The 18,081-nt window shown below is 36.6% G+C and overlaps 1 protein-coding gene across 1 annotated transcript in view; it reads right to left on the reverse strand.

Annotated features, from left to right (window-relative positions):
• Nucleotides 1-18,081, reverse strand: part of RMND1 (required for meiotic nuclear division 1 homolog) — a 51,354-nt gene that overhangs the window by 14,783 nt on the left and 18,490 nt on the right. The window contains exons 4-8 of the mRNA XM_044002507.1: nt 12,025-12,132; nt 10,724-10,799; nt 9,473-9,512; nt 8,217-8,317; nt 2,907-3,013 (exon numbers count right to left, since the gene is read on the reverse strand). Of these exons, the coding sequence (XP_043858442.1) occupies nt 2,907-3,013; nt 8,217-8,317; nt 9,473-9,512; nt 10,724-10,799; nt 12,025-12,132 (432 nt within the window). The remainder of the gene's footprint in view (nt 1-2,906; nt 3,014-8,216; nt 8,318-9,472; nt 9,513-10,723; nt 10,800-12,024; nt 12,133-18,081) is intronic.

Raw genomic sequence — 18,081 nt, forward strand, 5'->3', positions numbered from 1 at the left:
CTTCCTATGCTTCACTCCTAAACCTATCCATCCTCAACTTGACCTCCAGTCCCTCCAAATTCTTCCAGTACATCAAATCCTCTACTGTGGCTTAATTTTCCTCCTTTCCCATTCCTGACTCTACTGTTAACTAGTTCAATTTTATACTTTCAAACTTTCAAATCTCTTGACCCACCCTGCTCTACTACCTATCTTTTCCTACTCACTTGATGCTGAAGAGAGCTGGAGAAAATCAGACAATTATATCAATTGTTTCCACTACAAATTTATATTATCTAATCTCAAGAGGGTTCTCACTACAAGGCAATCCTTTTATTCCTCCCTAACGAATTACCATATTCCCCACTGCAGTTCTTACAAACCCCTTTTCTTCTCAAGCTTCCTACACCTCCCCTTCCCATTTCTACTAGGCCAACCTCATGCAATACTGACAAAATAGAGACTATTCATTCTGAGCTCCCTCTTCTTCCCTTCTGTACACCTCAGAACTTCTTGATATACATTTCCCATCCTTTACTCCAGTTTCTTTTTTTTTTTTTTTTTGCGCAGGTCATTTGGGGTTAAGTGACTTGCCCAGGGTCACACAGCTAGCAAGTGCTAAGTGTCCGAGGCCGGATTTGAATTCAGGTCCTCCTGAATTCAGGGCCAGTGCTCTATCCACTGCACCACCTAGCTGCCCCCCTTTACTCCAGTTTCTAATGAAGCAATGGCCCTCTCCTTATCAAGGCCAACTTTTTTTGTGGTTTTCTTCTTCTTATTATTTTTACAAAAAGCTGGGACAATTTACCTTTTGTTTGATGCAATTTCCATTTGTGATTTCTTGAAATATAGCTCTGAAAAAACCAGGTTTTTTAAAAGCCCATTGTATTTCAAATGGAACTACTTGACTCGGTCTTTAGTTTTTAATAGCCAGGAATGAGTGTAAATAGTAACTGTTTTTTTGTTCTGGCCACAAACTTTTGAGGGTCTTCCCCTCCCAGACTGATATTTCTGTGACAGTAAATTAGGTCATCTTTTGTCTTAATTCTTACCTAGCCCTTAGTCACTGCCCCAGACAGAGACCTGTGTTTTGGGGATCTGTGTCTTCTTTTACAACATGACTAATATGAAAATGTGTTGCATGATTGCACATGTATATCAAAGTGTTTCACATCTCAAGGAAGGGGAGGGGAAAGAGAACCTGGAACTTGAAATTTTAAAAATAAATGTTAAAAATTGTCTTTACATGTAATTGAGAAAAACTAAAATATTATTAAAAATAGAAATACTATTACAGTCTTAGTAATAGTATCACTAGTACTAGTACATGTTGGTAAGACAGTAGTCTGGGACAGGCATTTTAGAAAGCAATAGGCAACACTCATCATAAAACTAATCATATCTTCCTAACTAGTGCTTTAAATTCAGATTACTCCCTCCCCCTTGTAAGATATAATGGGCTTTATGTCAACGCCCAAAGGCCCCAACCAGAGCAAATTAATCTGGTCTGATTGAATTGAAGTGAGACTGACTGAGAGTGATTGACTTGCTGATTAACCTACTTAAAGTTAATTAAATCAAAACCACACCTGGCCAGCTCTCAATAGGGTATTGTTCTCAAAAGCTAAGGACTTTGAACTCAACAAGAAGACCACCTTCAAGTCCTGTGAACCAAGGGATTTGGGTGACACTGACCAATCAGCTTGAAGGATGGCCTCTCCAGGTGAGGGAGGCAGGAAGAGGAAGGGCTGTTTCCTATCTCAGTTTGGTTCTGAACATCCTCATGGTGGAGGACTGGGGAGAAGAAGGGGGCCAGGTTAAACCCTTATCTCTCTTACAGGATAGACAGGCTTTTTTTTTGGTTTTCTGACCCAAGTGTTCTCTCTTTACTCTTTAAAAAATACTAAATGCCCCAAACTGGTGCTAACGCTTCTAACTTATATGTAAACCCTAGCTAGTCCCCCCCCCCCCACACACACACACACTAGGGGCAGAAAAAAGGCTACCACACATTAGATTTTAAAGATCACACCCCAAAAAATAAAGGAAAAGGTTACCTAGTTGTACAAAAAGTATTAACAGTATTCCCTTTGTAAAAATAGCAAAAAATTAGAAAGTCTGTTTAATAATCACAGAAAGCCTGATAAATGGTATATTAATGTAATGAAAGATGGTGGAATTGTAAAAAGCAGTAAATATGAAATAAAAGAGGAAATACTGCAAGAGCTACAGGAAGTGATGGAAATCCAGATTGTTAGAAACATACACATCGACAACAATTGTGTTTTAAAATATTTTCTAAAGAACACAATGGGTAGCACCTTAATAGACAGACCTAGAAGAGGGCACAAAACAAAAGTCTTTGTTGAGTATTAAAATTAATTTGGTTCTAACTTGTAAAATGCTAAATTTTTTATGTAAGATTTTTGCTCCTTATTCTGAAGGTTTAATGTATTATTTTTTTTTAATAGTTGGTTAAATTAATCTTTTTTTCTTTTTTTTGTGGGGCAAAGAGGGTTGTGACTTGCCCAAGGTCACACAGCCAGTAAGTGTCAAGTGTCTGAGCCCAGATTTGAACTCAGGTACTCCTGAACCCGCTGTGCCACCTCGCTGCCCCCTTGCTACCTAGCTACCCTCAGTTAAATTAATCTTTGAAAAAAAATATCAAACTCTTTTATTGGGGCAGCTAAATGGCACAGTGGTTAAAGCACTGGCCCTGGATTCATGAGTACCTGAGTTCAAATCCGGCCTCAGACACTTGACACTTACTAGCTATGTGACTCTGGGCAAGTCACTTAACCCCCATTGCCTGCAAAAACAAAACAAAACAAAAAAACAAAAACAAAAAAACCTCTTTTATTAATTTATAAACTCTCAATGATTACTACAAGCTGTGAAACACAGTAAACTCTGAAATTACAGCTTACCTGAAAGGCAAAGGGCATTTGAAAAGGCAAATTTCTCCAGTATGATTTCATCTATGTCCAATTCTGAATTTAACCTGATTTCCCCCCTATGAAGTTTTGACTGGCCCCTATGAAAAGGAAAATAAAAAGATAAACAAATCCTATATTAGAGATCACTTTACAAATATTTCTTATTAAAAACTACTTACTTTATATAGGGATGTAAGATACATGGTACATGAATCAGTAGGTTACAACTATCCTGAATCCAGTGCCGGTGCACCACCTAGCTGCCCTTATATAAATCCTACTTATGATTATTATTTGAATACAGAATTGTCTACTTATCCAAGCAGTGAAGAGGACAACTGTGAATTAAGATATATTTAGTTTCTAAAATCAAGTAGAAATCTGAAGCAAAGCATTAACTTTAAAAAATCTCTATAAAATAGTTTGATGTATACTGAATGTCCAATATTCTCTTGATTCACATTATTTAGATGCCATTTTTTAGCTAAACAATTGTATTAATGCTTAAGAATGCTTCACCTATTAAAATCATTTTTTAAAAGTTCTGTCATAGATGTATTCAAAGGATGTAACAGTTCTCAAAAGAACTCTAAACTGTTAATGATCATATGAAAGATTGCTCCAAATCACTAATAAAAAAAGATATAGAAATGAAAGTAGCTCTGAGGTTTTATCTGCTATCTAGCAAACTGACAAAAATTACAAAAGATATGAATAGTTATTGTTGAAGAGGCTAAGGAAGAAAAGGCAAGCTAAACAACTATTGGTGGAAATTTGGATTAGTTTAATGGAATACAATTTGGCATTTAGCTAATAAAGTAGCTAAAATATTCATCTTCTTTAACCTGGGGAACCCAATGCTATACCACAGTGAGGGCAATGATAGAATAGTTGCATATATTAGAAACAAAGTAGATAGCCAAGGACTACAGAATAGCTAAAAAAAATTGTGGTATGTGAATGTAATGATAGGCTATTATGCCATGAATAATGAAGAACATGAAAACTACAGAGAAGTGTGAGAAGACTTATATGAATAGATACACAAAGCAGAACCAGGAAAACCACACACACACACACACACACACACACACACACACACAGATTACAACAACGTAAACAGAAAGAGCCCCCCCCCCCCCGCAATGCGCGACTGTTTTGTTATGAAATTATAATGATGAAACTTCTCCCTGAAAAAATGAAAAAACCCTTCCTCTTTTCAAAGGTGGGAGATTAAGGGTCTGGAACCATAAACATACTGTTAGGTTTGGTTGGTGTCTAGGTTGATTTTGCTGAATTGGGTTTTTTTTTCCTGGTAATAAAGGCTAGCCTCTGGGAAAGAGAAGGTAGATAGATATACATGAAAATCAAGATATATAAAACAGAAGGAATCAACACACTTTTTAAAAAAAAACAAAAGGATCCTACAAATATAACTCTAAGGTTTCACTTCACATCTAAAATTGGCAAAAGATAAAAAGTTCATCAGTCAATGATGGAAGGAATGTGGGAAGATGGGCACTCTAATACACTCTTGGTTAAAAAAATTAGTTTATCCAATGGTTTCTGGATATCAATTTGGAATAATTCATAAAAAATGACTAAGATGTCCACCCTTTGAACTTACTCATAAAATGGAAGTAGTTAGCAGAGTGGATTAAGTATCAGAATCCCACAATATGTTGTTTACAAGAAACACACTTGAAGCTGAGAGACACACACAGAGTAAAGGTAAGGGGGGGCTAGAGCAGAATCTATTATGCTTCAACTGAAGTAAAAAAAAAAAGCCAATAACAATCATGATCTCAGACAAAGCAAAAGCAAAAATAGATCTAATTAAAAGAGATAAGCAAGGAAACCAAACTTGCTTAAAAGTATGTAATGATCATAGAAATCTAGTGTTTGAAAAATGCAAAGATTCCAGCTTTTGGGACAAAAACTGCTGGAAAAACTGGAAAGCGGTTTGGCAGAAACTAGGTATAGACCAAAATGTCATAGCACACACCACAATAAGGTCAAAATGGGTCCATGATTTAGACATAAAGGGTGATACTATAAGCAAATTAGGGGACTATGTAATAGCTTATCTGTCAGATTTATGTGTAAATGAAGAATTTATGACCAAACGAGAGCATTACAGGATGTAAAATGGATACTTTTGATTCATTAAATTAATTTTGGGGGCACAAACCAAGATTAGAAGCAAAGCAGAAAACTGGAAAAAAATTTTTACAGCAAGTTTCTCTGACACAGGCCTTATTTCTCAAATATATATGGCACTGATTCAAATTTATAAGAATACAAGTCATTCCCCGATTGAGAAATGGTCAAAGGATATTAACAGGTAGTTTTCAGACTATCTATAGTTATATGAGAAAATATTCTAAATCACTATTGAAGAGAAATGCAAATTAAAACAACTCTGAAGTACCACCTTACACCTATCAGATTGGCCAATATGACAGAAAAGGAAAATGACAAATGCTGAAGATGTGGGAAAATTGGGACACTAATGCATTGGTGGAGCTGTGAACTGATTTAACCATACCTTTTGACCCAGTAATACCACTAGTAGGTCTGTATGTCAAAGAGACTTCCCCCACCAAAAAAAAAATAAAATAAAAGGAAAAGAATACACAAATATTTATAGCAGCTCTTTGTATGGTGACAAAGAATTGGAAATTGAGGGGATGCCCATCAACTGGGGAATGGTTGAACAAGATGTGCTTTATGACAGTGATGGAATACTATTGTGTTATATGAAATGATGAATAGGATGCTTTCAGGAAAACCTGGACTTACATGAACTGATGCAAAGTGAAATGAGCAGAACCAGAACACCATACACAGTATCAGCAATACTATACAACGATCAACTGTGAAAGACTCAGCCATTCTCAGCAATACAAAGATCCAAGAGAATTCTGAAAGACTTATGATGAAAAATGCTATCCATCTCCAGAAAGAGAACTGATGGGAATCTGAATGAAATCTGAATGCAGATCAGAGCATGCTATTTTTTATTTTCTTCATTTTTTCATGTTTTCTTTTGTCTGTGTTTCCTTTCACAACAAAGCTAATATGGAAGTATGTTTTGCATGATGGCACATGTAAAACGTATTTCAAATTGCTTGCTTCCTCAGCAAGGAGGGAAGGGAAGGAGAGTGGGAAAGAATTTGGAACTCAAAATTAAAAAAAATGAATGTTAAAATTGTTTTTACATGTAATTGGGAAAAATATTAAAAAATAAAACGTCCATTCCTTTAACTCAACAATTTCAAGAGATTTCAACACACCTGCAATACAAATTCACAATATACCTCAAGGAGGTCAAATCCAGAAACAAAGATGCAATATAAACCAAAATATTCAGTCGTATTTTTTTGTGGTAGTAAAGAGCAAAGAAAAAGAATCAAAGTGGGTACCCATCAATTGGGGGAATGGCTGAACAAAGTATGATATACGCTTGTAATGGAATATTAATTAAGTATGAGAAATGACTTATGAAGAATTCAGGGAAACATGGGAATGATTATATGAATTTATATGCAGTGCCAAGAGGACAATATACACAATGATTACCAAAGCAAAAATTGCTGAAGGAAAGGAAAGACTGAATAGCTGAAAAACTACTAATAGTACCGGAGTATATATAATGAAGCATAACTTTTGCTTTGCTACCAGTGTTAGTTTATTGTAAAATAGGTACTTAGAAAGCTGTAGCAGATGAGGTATTTGGGTATTTCCCAGTGCAGTGCTCATGGTAAATATCTGCAAAAAGACCACCAAGAAAAAAAAAAAAAGCTGTTTATGTGCCAACATCTGTTGAAGAGGATGTTAGGGAAATTCCACAAAGAATTTGATACGATTCTTTAAATCAATATATATTTTTAAAGTTGGTACCCTGGGAAAGACCTTTAACCTCCTGGTAGCCTAGGAAACTGTCTATAATTGTAAGTACCAACGTGCATAGGTGGAGGGCCTCATTAAGGTCCTGATGAAATCATAGGTTTGATAAAGAAAAAAATTTCACAGCTATTTTTTCTTTTTATGTCATATTCATTTCCAAATATATCCTTCCCTCTTCCCTACACAGAGAGCAATCCTTTGTAATAGAGACAAAAAACAAGAAAAAAGCAGCATCAGCTCAGCAAAAGCACCACCTTCTAGACTCCTCCATCAAAGTGTTTCCCTTGCATATGCCAACATTTTATCAAATTCCTTGAAAAATAGTAGAGAATCTGGTTTAACGACTCTGATCATTACTACGAGGCAACCCAGAAAACAGGTAAATGTCTATCACCAAAGGTGTTCTCAAAGGACTACTATGGAGGGAATTCAAGGTAGAGTGTAAGCTAAAGAATGATTCCCTCTAAATGATGAGGTTCTTCAGATGTTCTTCTTTGTAGAAGACACTGTGCAGATACTACCAAACCCTGAAACAGCACAAAGTTGCCAAATGATATTCTCAAGAGGATGGTCTAACTATTCACAAAAGAAAAGCTTACTGAATAAAGAATACCTATTTGTCTAGAATCACAGGATGCTGTAAAATGGACAACCTAGAGAGTTTGTCCGTGTGTATGTGTATGTTGAGTATACTGTAAGATGGACAACCTACAGCTCAACTGTGTGTGTGTGTGTGTGTGTGTGTGTGTGTGTGTGTGTGTGTGTGTGAGTGAGAGAGATATCTGACAATGCAGGACAATGTTTTGCAAATGGATAGTGGATAAGACTCAGAACTGAAGAGGAGGAAGAATGTTGAGATTGCCTTTGGGAATGAGCAAAGTCCTTTTAATGGCCCTTGGCTTCTCCCTAAAAAAAGGCTCATATTTTTCAGTCAGTGTTATTCCATGTTACTCCAGTGATCTCATAATAATGTTGTGAGTTGTGGATTACTGCAGTCTCTAAATAATTCAGGTTGAATATAACTCAAAGAGCAATGAAGGGGTGCCTGATAGGCATGAATATCCTGCAACATATCAGAAATAAGGAATCATATGGGAAAGTAGTAAAAAGGATGTCAAAGAAATTTATGATTAAAAAAGAAGCTGTCACTTGGTGAGAAAAAGGAATAACCAACGGACAGCCTATATCTGCACCACTGGTTTCCTTGAAATGTCAAGGGTATTCAAGAAAGGCCCCTGGTATGTTGGATGGATTCGGAAACAGACAAGATGGCATGGGTAGGCTTGGGTGGGCTGCAATCTGCAGGAGAAAATGCCCACATTAATGAGATCACAGATCTACTGGAGTATTGGAGATATACTCTTTTAGTACAGTTAATGAAAAGCCACTTACTCTGCTTTCATGTAGTTAAGTTCTTCATTCTCCCAGTGAACTAATGCCATTTCATAAGGCTGAACTTCATGTTTTTCCAAAATCTGCATCACATGTTTCATCTATAAGAAAATAAAAATCAATCCCAAATAAAAGATGATTTAAACCACAAGTATGCTATGATGTTAATATTTACATTTTTTCCATAATACTTGTTAACTTTTTGGCTCCTTAAGTTTGTTTTTAAAGTTAAAATTCAACTATTATAACAATAAATTAATCCTGATCTTGATGTTGGTAGGGTATGGTTTTCAATGTTTAAATTAAAAAAAAAACTCTTGTAAGGTTTAGTTTGGCCCATTCTCAATGAACAATGGATAAATTATCTACCTTGCAGATTATGCATTGCAAATGTTTAATCACAAGTAGGCTTCGGCTTGCAACCTATTCTCCCATTGATTACTCTTTATACATTATCTCATTTGAACTTCGAAATAACCACATGTGGTAGGAACCCCTGGTTTTTTCATCTCCATGTTATACAGGAAACTGAGGTTCAAAGAGTTTGTGACTTAAACCACAAATAAGTTAACTAGATAGTTAAATCATTAATAGATATCAAAGGTACATTAGAACTCAAGGTCTCTCCTAACTTCAAGTCCAGGTCTTTCTAGCATATTAAGCTGATTCATAAAATACATAGAATCAAAGATTAAAAGGTAGATGGGACTATCAAGCCAAATTCCCTCATTTTACAATTAAGGAAACTGAGGCACAAAGAGGTTATATGACTTGCCTAGGATCATACAGGTACTAAGTATCTGCAGAGGAAATTGAACTCGTCTTCCTAAATCTAGCACTCTCTCTAACATACCATATTGCCTCTGGTTTCACATAGAGCAAAAGAAAAATAATTAGGAAGACAAATCTTCAAAAAGTAATAAAGAACAAATAAAAAAGGAAACAAATAAGATTTATCTACTGCTTTTAGATTACTTGCACCACTGCTCTCATCCATTATTATGACAAATAATTAAGAACTATGTAAAAACTTTTAAAATGTGTTCCTAAGGGCAGCTAGGTGGCACAGTGGATAGAGCACTGGCCCTGGATTTAGGAGGACCTGAGTTCAGATCTGGCCTCAGACCCTTGACACTTACTAGCTGTGTGACGCTGGGCAAATCACTTTAACCCCAACTGCCTCACCGAAAAAAAAAAAGAAAAAGAAAATGTGTTCCTAGAAGCTTCTGAGTTTTCAAGTTTATTTTCATACTTACAGTTTTATTCTCCACATTCCAAAATACAACGGCTCCTTCCCTGTATAAAACAAATGAAAGAATTCATACAGTTTAAGAGTTACATTATTTTGTTTGATGCCAAAAAACATATTCATATGAATCCTGGAATATTTCCAATTTTAAGTATTATTAAAATGAATAAACTTAAAAAAACTCATGTGAAACTTTGGTTTCTATCTAGAATAGTTAAAATAAAAACTTTTTCACTAAAATGATTTTCGACTCTGTCAGGGGAAAGTAATGGATGTTTTTGTCCAATACAGACTGAAGAGACAAAATTAAACAAAGGTCAAATCACAATTAAAGAAATATTTTTATACTTAAACGAAGGTTGTTTTTTCTAAGATCACTGGTTTTATAGTTCTCCCTTAATGCCCAACTAATTGCTACTCTGCTACTCTTTTAAATAATTTGATCAATTCAGACTAGCAATAATCAGGATATACAAAAATCTAGATAGTCCAGAGACACATTTTAGCTTCCTTCTTCAGTACTAATCAGGAACTCTCTTCTAGTTCCTAAGCAATAAGAAAAGAACTCCAGGAGAACACGATCTGAAAGTATGTACAGTAAGATGACTAAAATAAGCAGAGCTCTGGGCAGGTGGGCAGGGGACAGAAGAGGTTGTGCCACACTCAAAATGCTCAAGAGAAAATTATGATGATGCCTCCAACTGTTCAAAGTGGCTTAAGACTTTGCCAGAATGTAAAGCCTGTATATAGCCATGGTAAACTTGCCTAATTTGATGCTTATGAAAGGGATCAACATTAGTCTGGAAGTTGCTGAATGAAGTCTCTTGGATGGAATCCAGTTCATCAGGCCTCTAAAGAGCTGGAAAGTAATGTCAGGAGACCAGAGGAAATGGGCCATGAAATTACAAGAGAAATAGTGAGAGTGGGGAAAAGATAATTAGGCAATAATGACAATAACCACTATGGAGATTTTGACCAGCAATATGCTAAAATTAGAACATGAAGCTTTTATAGATAGAGTCTATTAAATATATCCAATATAGGAAAAATTTAGATTATAAAAGACAAATTGGGGAATGACTATTCACTTCTTCAAAGGAATCTTATAAAAGGATGCATCACAGGATTCTTTTAAATAATAAGCTCCTTAGCATATCTGAAGCAAGACTAATTGTCCCATTTACTATACAAGATAAAGGAATCCAATTTCTAGAATACAGACAAGATTACCTAGAATAGATTTTGGTTTTTTCATTACCTGAAGAAAAAGATTGTTCCAGGATCACATTCTTTTTCAGAATTGTCTACACCAATCACCAAAATATTTGCTGCATCTATAATTTAAAGTAAATGGAAAAGCTATAAAGTTCTTTTGAAAACCAGCTCTGTTGAAATTCTTAAGTTCCCCACTCCAAAATAAGGATTATATGACATAATTGTCTACCAAGGTTTCTCAAAAAAGAGATAACAACAGAAATGAGAAAAGGATAAAGATTTAGCTCATCAGAAGTGATAAAGCTTTTCCAGAACCCCTTCACTAGAGAGTTACAATAGCAACCACTATCCTGACATTATGTTTCAGCAACATCACTTTATTAGTGTCTAAACTGACAGGGGGTCTGCTGTGTCTTTAGTTCCTGGGTTCTAGACATTACCATCATCCCAACTTTCTGGGCAGTTTTATTGAAATCATCTTGCCCTCTTCCTTCCATGCTAGTTAAGTTGCCCTCCTCTTACAGGCATTTAAGTTATCTGTAATCCACAAAGAAGGGAAATTTAGGATATGGTTTCTCCCAGTCCAATTTGTGGAAGGCTGGAGGGGAGAATTTTTAAAACCTAACCCTAAACCTCACTTCTGATGAGCTAAGTCTGTCTTTGCAACCAAGTAGCAGAGTAGGTATTCTCATTCACAGGGTTGTGAAAATACAGTGGAGTCCCTAGTGTGGTGCCCTCTACTTTGGGTTTAAGGGATAGCTTGGCACAATTGCTTGTAAAGTGTCTCTAATCAGTCTTCTAGTACTATTATGGCGTTTATTCAAATAACCGCTGTTCACTGAGACAATCCCAAAAATTGTAACTAAAATGTGGACTATCGCCAACCACCTCTTTTTAGGTAGTCTTTTATATTATTCCTAAAAGAATCTGTCTGGTATACTTACTACAACATGAATTTATGTTTTGTAAGTATTTGAATGCATAAGCAATGGGCAATTTACTCCAAAAGGTTTATTAATTCAGCATCCCTATGAACATAGTAATTTTGTAGCAGTATTAGAGTTTAAATTTAACAATAAAGAAAAGGAATGGACGCATCCACCTCAAAGTAACTTATAATAAGGTAAAAAAATTGTTTATTTTTTGTACTAGACGATTTATGTACAAATACATTATTGCTTTTCTCATATAAATAGGTATTATTGATATAAAAAGTAGCTTTAACTGTGAGTACTAAATATGGATTATCACAATTCTTCAAATAGATATGACAAAACAATTGTTTACTTAAATTCTATTTCTAATTACGTTTTAAACATATCTCGCTTTCATATTAAAATATACCTCTAGGCAAGTTGGTTATTTCCACGTATCCATGAGATCCCAATTCATGGGACAGATTACCAAGATGATATTCATCTGCTGTTGCAAAGGCTGTGCAGTGATCAGGTCCTGTATAATCAGAGTAACACAACAGAGGTTACTAAAAGGTTGATGTCACTACAATTTATCACTTTATAAGCCTGGATTGCAAAACTAGAACTCCATATTCACAAAGTTTTTGAAAATAATTAATGATTGATCCAAAGTGACACTATACCTTGAAGATTTTTTTAAATAGTTGTAACTAGATTTCTACTGGTTATTTGTACTTTAAAGCAGTAAAAGTCAGCCCAGAATTCCAGTTTTGACATCCCTGTTGATAAGGTTCTGACTTTTACTAGGTTCTAGTACAATAAAAGAATTTGGTTCATGTTAAACAACAACCTATTTTCACATAAGATGGTTGAAAAGGTGAGTAAAAAAATCTCATCGTTTCTAAACATTTTCAGATCCCCAGTGACTATGGCCCGTTCTACTTTTAGACATATCAAACTGTTAGGAAGTTTTCCTCCATGAAGTCTTCAACCTACTACTCCAAAGTTCTGTCTTCCTAGAACCACATGATACTCTTCAGATAATTGAAGGAGGGCTTCCCATATTCCCCACTAAATCATTTCTTCTCCAAGATAAATATTCAGAGTTCCTTAAACCAATCCTCATAAATTATGATCTCAGAGCCCTTCACCTCCCCTGTTCACTTTCCACCCTTCTTAATGTCATTCTTATAATGACTTATAAAAAAATCCAGGGCAGCTAGGCAGCGTAGTGGATAAAGCACCAGCCCTGGATTCAGGAAGACCTGAGTTCAAATCTGGCCTCAGACACTTTACACTTAGCAGCTGTGTGACCTTTGGCAAGTCCCTTAACCCTCACTGCCCTGAAAAAAAAAATTCCAAATGTGTCTGACCATGGTAGAATATAGCAAGACTCTCATCTCTCTTAATCTGTACATTATACCATTCTTAATGCAATCTAAGATCATATTGGTGTTCAGCTACTATTCTGAATCATTTGTGCTTATAGTCTAAAACTAACAGATATTTTTACCCTGATCTGTTTTCTAGCCATGTCCCTCCAATCCTAGGATCTTATTTTAAACCCCAGTGTAAGGTTAAGCAAAAAATTTCTTCTTAGATTCTGCTGACCATTTTGGTTTGAGATCATTTGGGTTCCTGATTCTGCCATCCTAAATGTGAGTTACCCTTCCTAGATTTATGTTACCTGAAAATGTGAGAAGCTTGATATCTACATCCTAAGTCATTGATAACAAATATTCAACATCACACAGCCATGAACATTTCCTATAGGTATTCCAGCAGGGAGCCTTAATGCTGATATCAATTCATGACTATTCTAGTCATCTGACCAATCTTAAATCCATTTAACTATACTGTCATCAAGGCCAAACCTTAAATTTAACAGAATCACAGACTCTCAGAATTGCAACTAAGTGACTATGTAGTCCAAAACCATAACTGAAAGATTTCTCTCTCTGCAACATACTCAAAGTGCTTGAGGTTTCCAGTGTAGGACAATCCAATTCCCTTCCTAGGTAAAGCCATTCCACTTTTAGAAGGCTCTAATTGTTAAGAAGCTTTCTAAATATAAAGCCTGAACATGCTGCTTTGTAACTTCCATCACTTCTAAGATTTGTCAATGCTTTGTTAAGATCAAGTCTGTCTCCCTATAGTATTCTGCCAATCTAGCTGTTTAGTGTCAAAAAATGGAAACAAAAGATGGCTTGTCTCTTAGCAACCTGTTTTCTTTTGCTAAAACTCACTGGCCTGTAGTTTGGAGACTCCATCTTCTTTACTTTTTTCTTTTAACAAAGAAGGACAGTTGTTCTCTTCTAGTCCTGCAAGCATCTCTGCCATTCTCAACTTTCAAAGACAGGGAGAAAGTTCAGCAATCACTTCTGCCAGTTTTTCCATACCCTGGGATGGCTTAGCCAGCCCTGGTAATGCGAAGGGCAGCCAGGATGTTTTATTATTTCCTCACTTCTCTTAGGTTCCAACTCCCTGACAGTCTTTTTTTCCCCATCCAAAGATCATTCTTCTTGGCAGAAAACAAAAACAATATCAAAACACAACAGGATTAAATATTCCTGCCTTTTCTGCACCATCTGTTACCAGCTAACCCAAGAAGTGGTTCTACACCTTTTCTGATCAACCTTTTGCAAAACGTGACTTAACCGGCTTTTTAGTTTGCCATGTAAGACCCTCCCTCTGGCCTGACCTTTATCCTCCAGTCTTTTTACATTACTCCCCTTCAAGCACTCTAGGTTACAGCCAAACACTACTACTATTCCCTAAAGATGCCAGGCCATCTCATATTTCTGTGATTCATATGAGCTTTCCTGGGAAGCATTTTCATCTTGGCCTTTCAGAAATATTTATCCACCATGAGAAGGTTCATCTTAGTGCTAACTCCTTCATGAAGCTCTCTCCTCAGTTACCACAGTCTTTAGTGTTTTTTCCCTTCCAAATTGCTATTATATCACATTAGCTATTATTATAAAGGGCTTTTATGTTTTACAAAGCGCTTTACAACCATTATCTCATTTTATCCTCAAAACCAACACTTCGGGAAGGAAAGTGCTGTTATTATCTTTATCTTACAGATAGGGAAACTGAGGCAGAGAGAGGTTTAAGTGACTTGTCCATGGCCACATAGCTAGTGTCTGAGGTCCAATATGACTCTCGGCCTTCCTGATACCAAGAGTACTAATTAGCTTATACATAAATATCTTTAGATTTTCCCCTTATGCCTCCTTCATTTCTTTTTTTTTTTTTAGTGAGGCATTGGGGTTAAGTGACTTGCCCAGGGTCACACAGCTAGTAAGTGTTAAGTGTCTGAGGTCGGATTTGACACCAGGTCCTCCTGACTCCAGGGCCGGTTGCTCTACCCACTGCGCCACCTAGCTGCCCCCTACCTTAATTTCTTAAGCTATAGTATTCTTATCTAAATTATACTTTGTTCTCCCAATTGGATATAAACTTCTTGAGAGCAAGGCTTATTTTATTTCAATTTTTATATTTATATCACTTGTACAGTGCCTTGTAGTAGGCACTGAATATCTGTTGAATTAAGGCAAGCAAAAGATGTATTAGTAGTTTGCTTTTTAAATGGTTTTTGACCAATAAAAATTCTCTTTAATCCTGTTGCCACGTATGCCAACCCCCCAAAACAAAGAGAAATATTTCAGAAAAGGCAACCTGCTACATTTTGAATTTATAGTGCCCGTTCTTCATAACCTGCTCCCCTACTAGGAAGGAAGAATGTTTCCTCTTCAAGTTTCTGGACCAAAATTTGTCATTATGATTACTTCATTGGCTCTATTTTTGGCAGAGATAGAATCTAAGAGAAAATTTCAGTTGTTGAGATCCCATATCAGTTACTCAGCCAATATTTAATTGCCACTCTGAACTAGGCACTGTGCTAAATGCTTCATATATATTATCTCATTTGATCCTCACAATTTCTTGATCCTCATTTTAAGATTAAGGAAACTGAGGCAGACAGCAGTTAAGTGATGTGCCCTGGGTCACACATATAGTGTCTGAGACGGGACTTGAACTCAGGTCTTCCTGACAAGTCCCAGCACTCTATCCACAGAGCCATATAGCTGCCACATTCCACTCATAAGGCCTAACCTATAAAGTCTTATGCACATGAGGCTTCCTTTTGCCTTCCTGCATTAGAGTCAGTACTTTACCTATTGGGTATATTTTGTAGATGGTGATCAGAAGCCATTTTGAAAAATTATTTTATTTACTCTTAGATATTGTCTCCTTTTCTTTTTCTTTCTTTCTTCTTCTTCTTCTTCTTCTTTTTTTTTGCTGGGCAATTGGGGTTAAGTGACTTGCCCAGGGTCACACAGCTAGTAAGTGTTAAGTGTCAGGCCAGATTTGAACTCAGGTCCTTCTGACTCCAGGGCCAGTGCTCTATCCACTGTGCCACCTAGCTGCCCCTAGATACTGTCTCCTATTATTAGTCCTCCCCACTGCTGTTTTTCTTCCTATTGTATATTTACTACTGTAAGGTCTCTAGCTATATTCAGATAGTTTTGTTCTTTCCTCTTTAGCTTAAAATAGACTTGTTCAGCTTTGCAAGCCTTCCAGCAAATATACTGTAGGTCCTTGTTAGGTATATTCTATACCTGACCAAGAATTTGTCATGACTTTATATTGAGGTACAGTCCAGAAGTACAGAAAGCTTTTCCCCATCTAGTTGTTTACCTCCTAAATCCAACTGTTTTCTGAAGCCCTTACAGTTAAATGCTAGCAGTAATAAGACCAACCGTATACCTAAAATCATCAATGTCCTCCCCAGGACTGTGTAGGTCTCAGTAATGACTTTTAGGTTCCTTCTGGCAGAAACATCAAGAATAGTGGCTATCAGGTTTGATAAGTCTCAGGAGGCATTTTTGTCATATCCCAAGCATATGACTAGGAAAGTAACAGGTCTCTATAATCTATGTCTAGATGACAAATAACTACGTTGGTACACCTGAGGCAGGAAACACACACACACACACACACACACACACACACACACTCACTCACTAATCTCATTTTGTTCATTGATCCCAATCTGTATTATACCTAGAGAATCCAGTTTCTCCCTAAGATTAATCCCATACCTATTACTTAGCACCAAATGATCTTCTTCCATTCTTCCACCCTATGGACTCCTGATAGAGGTTGGGATTTCTCTCTGCCTCTTCAGACACTGTTGCTTCTTTGTTTCTACCTGCACATTGTGAATGCAGAACTGTTACTTAGCACTGGCAGAATCTCAACTTCCAAAGGGTTAAACATACAAGGTCACAGGTATAAAATACAAGGATGTACAAAGAAAAGACTCATAAAAAGGCTGGTGGGAGTAAAGTGCAAAGGGTGTTACTGAGAGTATAAGATAATATTTGTAAAGTACTCAGCACTGTGACTAGCATATAGTAGGTTCTTAATAAATGTTTTATCCCTTTTCTCCCTCTTCAGTGGGGGACCTGGGATTTTCCTATATTTAATATCTGTCCCCTTATGACCTTGCAGGAATGAGAGGTACTGGGTAAGGCTCATATATGTAGGCTCTAATTTCTGGTGCTAAACTGATTTAAGGAAGGTGTTCTGTATCTGCTATAGCAAATGTTTGCTTTATTCTGTACCTGTAATGGACCAGTGGCCTTAAGGGTCATTTCAGAACAAGACCTTAACACAACTAGTCTGTCATCAATAGAAGATAAGGAGATTCCTCAAATTTTAAACCATACCTTCACAGGACAATTAAATTTGAGAAATGCTAAGTCATTACTAAATGCAAAGTGTTGTGAAAACAAAAAAGTCCCTACCCTAAAGGAGCTTATATTTGCCTGTGGCAACATAAAATGAATACAGAGAAGTATACACAGGAGAGGAACGAGGGTGGCAAAGGAGAGATGGAGTTCAGTAGTCATCACTATTAAAACTAAATGAAGGGGCAGCTAGGTGGCACAGTGGATAGAGCACCAGCCCTGGAGTCAGGAGTACCTGAATTCAAATCCAGCCTCAGACACTTAACACTTACTAGCTGTGTGACCCTGGGCAAGTCACTTAACCCCAATTGCCTCACTAAAAACAAACAAACAAAAAAACTAAATGAGATACTCAAAGTCCATGTAACAGTTAAGAAATGGAGATTTACTTGGCTCTAGCAGGCAAAGGATAGTCAACCAGAATATTCAGCAAGGACACACTGTTAATTTGGCCGAGCTCCAGAGATGACCTTGGTGGTCTTGCTAATGAAGTATCAGGAAGAAGCTGGACCTCTCCATGGCTTTTTGTACTCAGAAGACCAGGAAGTAATATCAATGGCCTAGACCTTTGGGCCTCTGAGTCAATTAAGTTTTTTCTTTTTTCAGGGCAATGGGGGTTAAGTGACATGACCAGGGTCACACAGCTAGTAAGTGTCAAGTGTCTCAGGCCAGATTTGAATTCATGTCCTCCTGAATCCAGGGCCCGTGCTTTATCTACTGCGCCA

Source organism: Dromiciops gliroides, chromosome 4 (genome assembly GCF_019393635.1).
Source record: "Dromiciops gliroides isolate mDroGli1 chromosome 4, mDroGli1.pri, whole genome shotgun sequence".
Taxonomy (NCBI): Eukaryota; Metazoa; Chordata; class Mammalia; order Microbiotheria; family Microbiotheriidae; genus Dromiciops; species Dromiciops gliroides.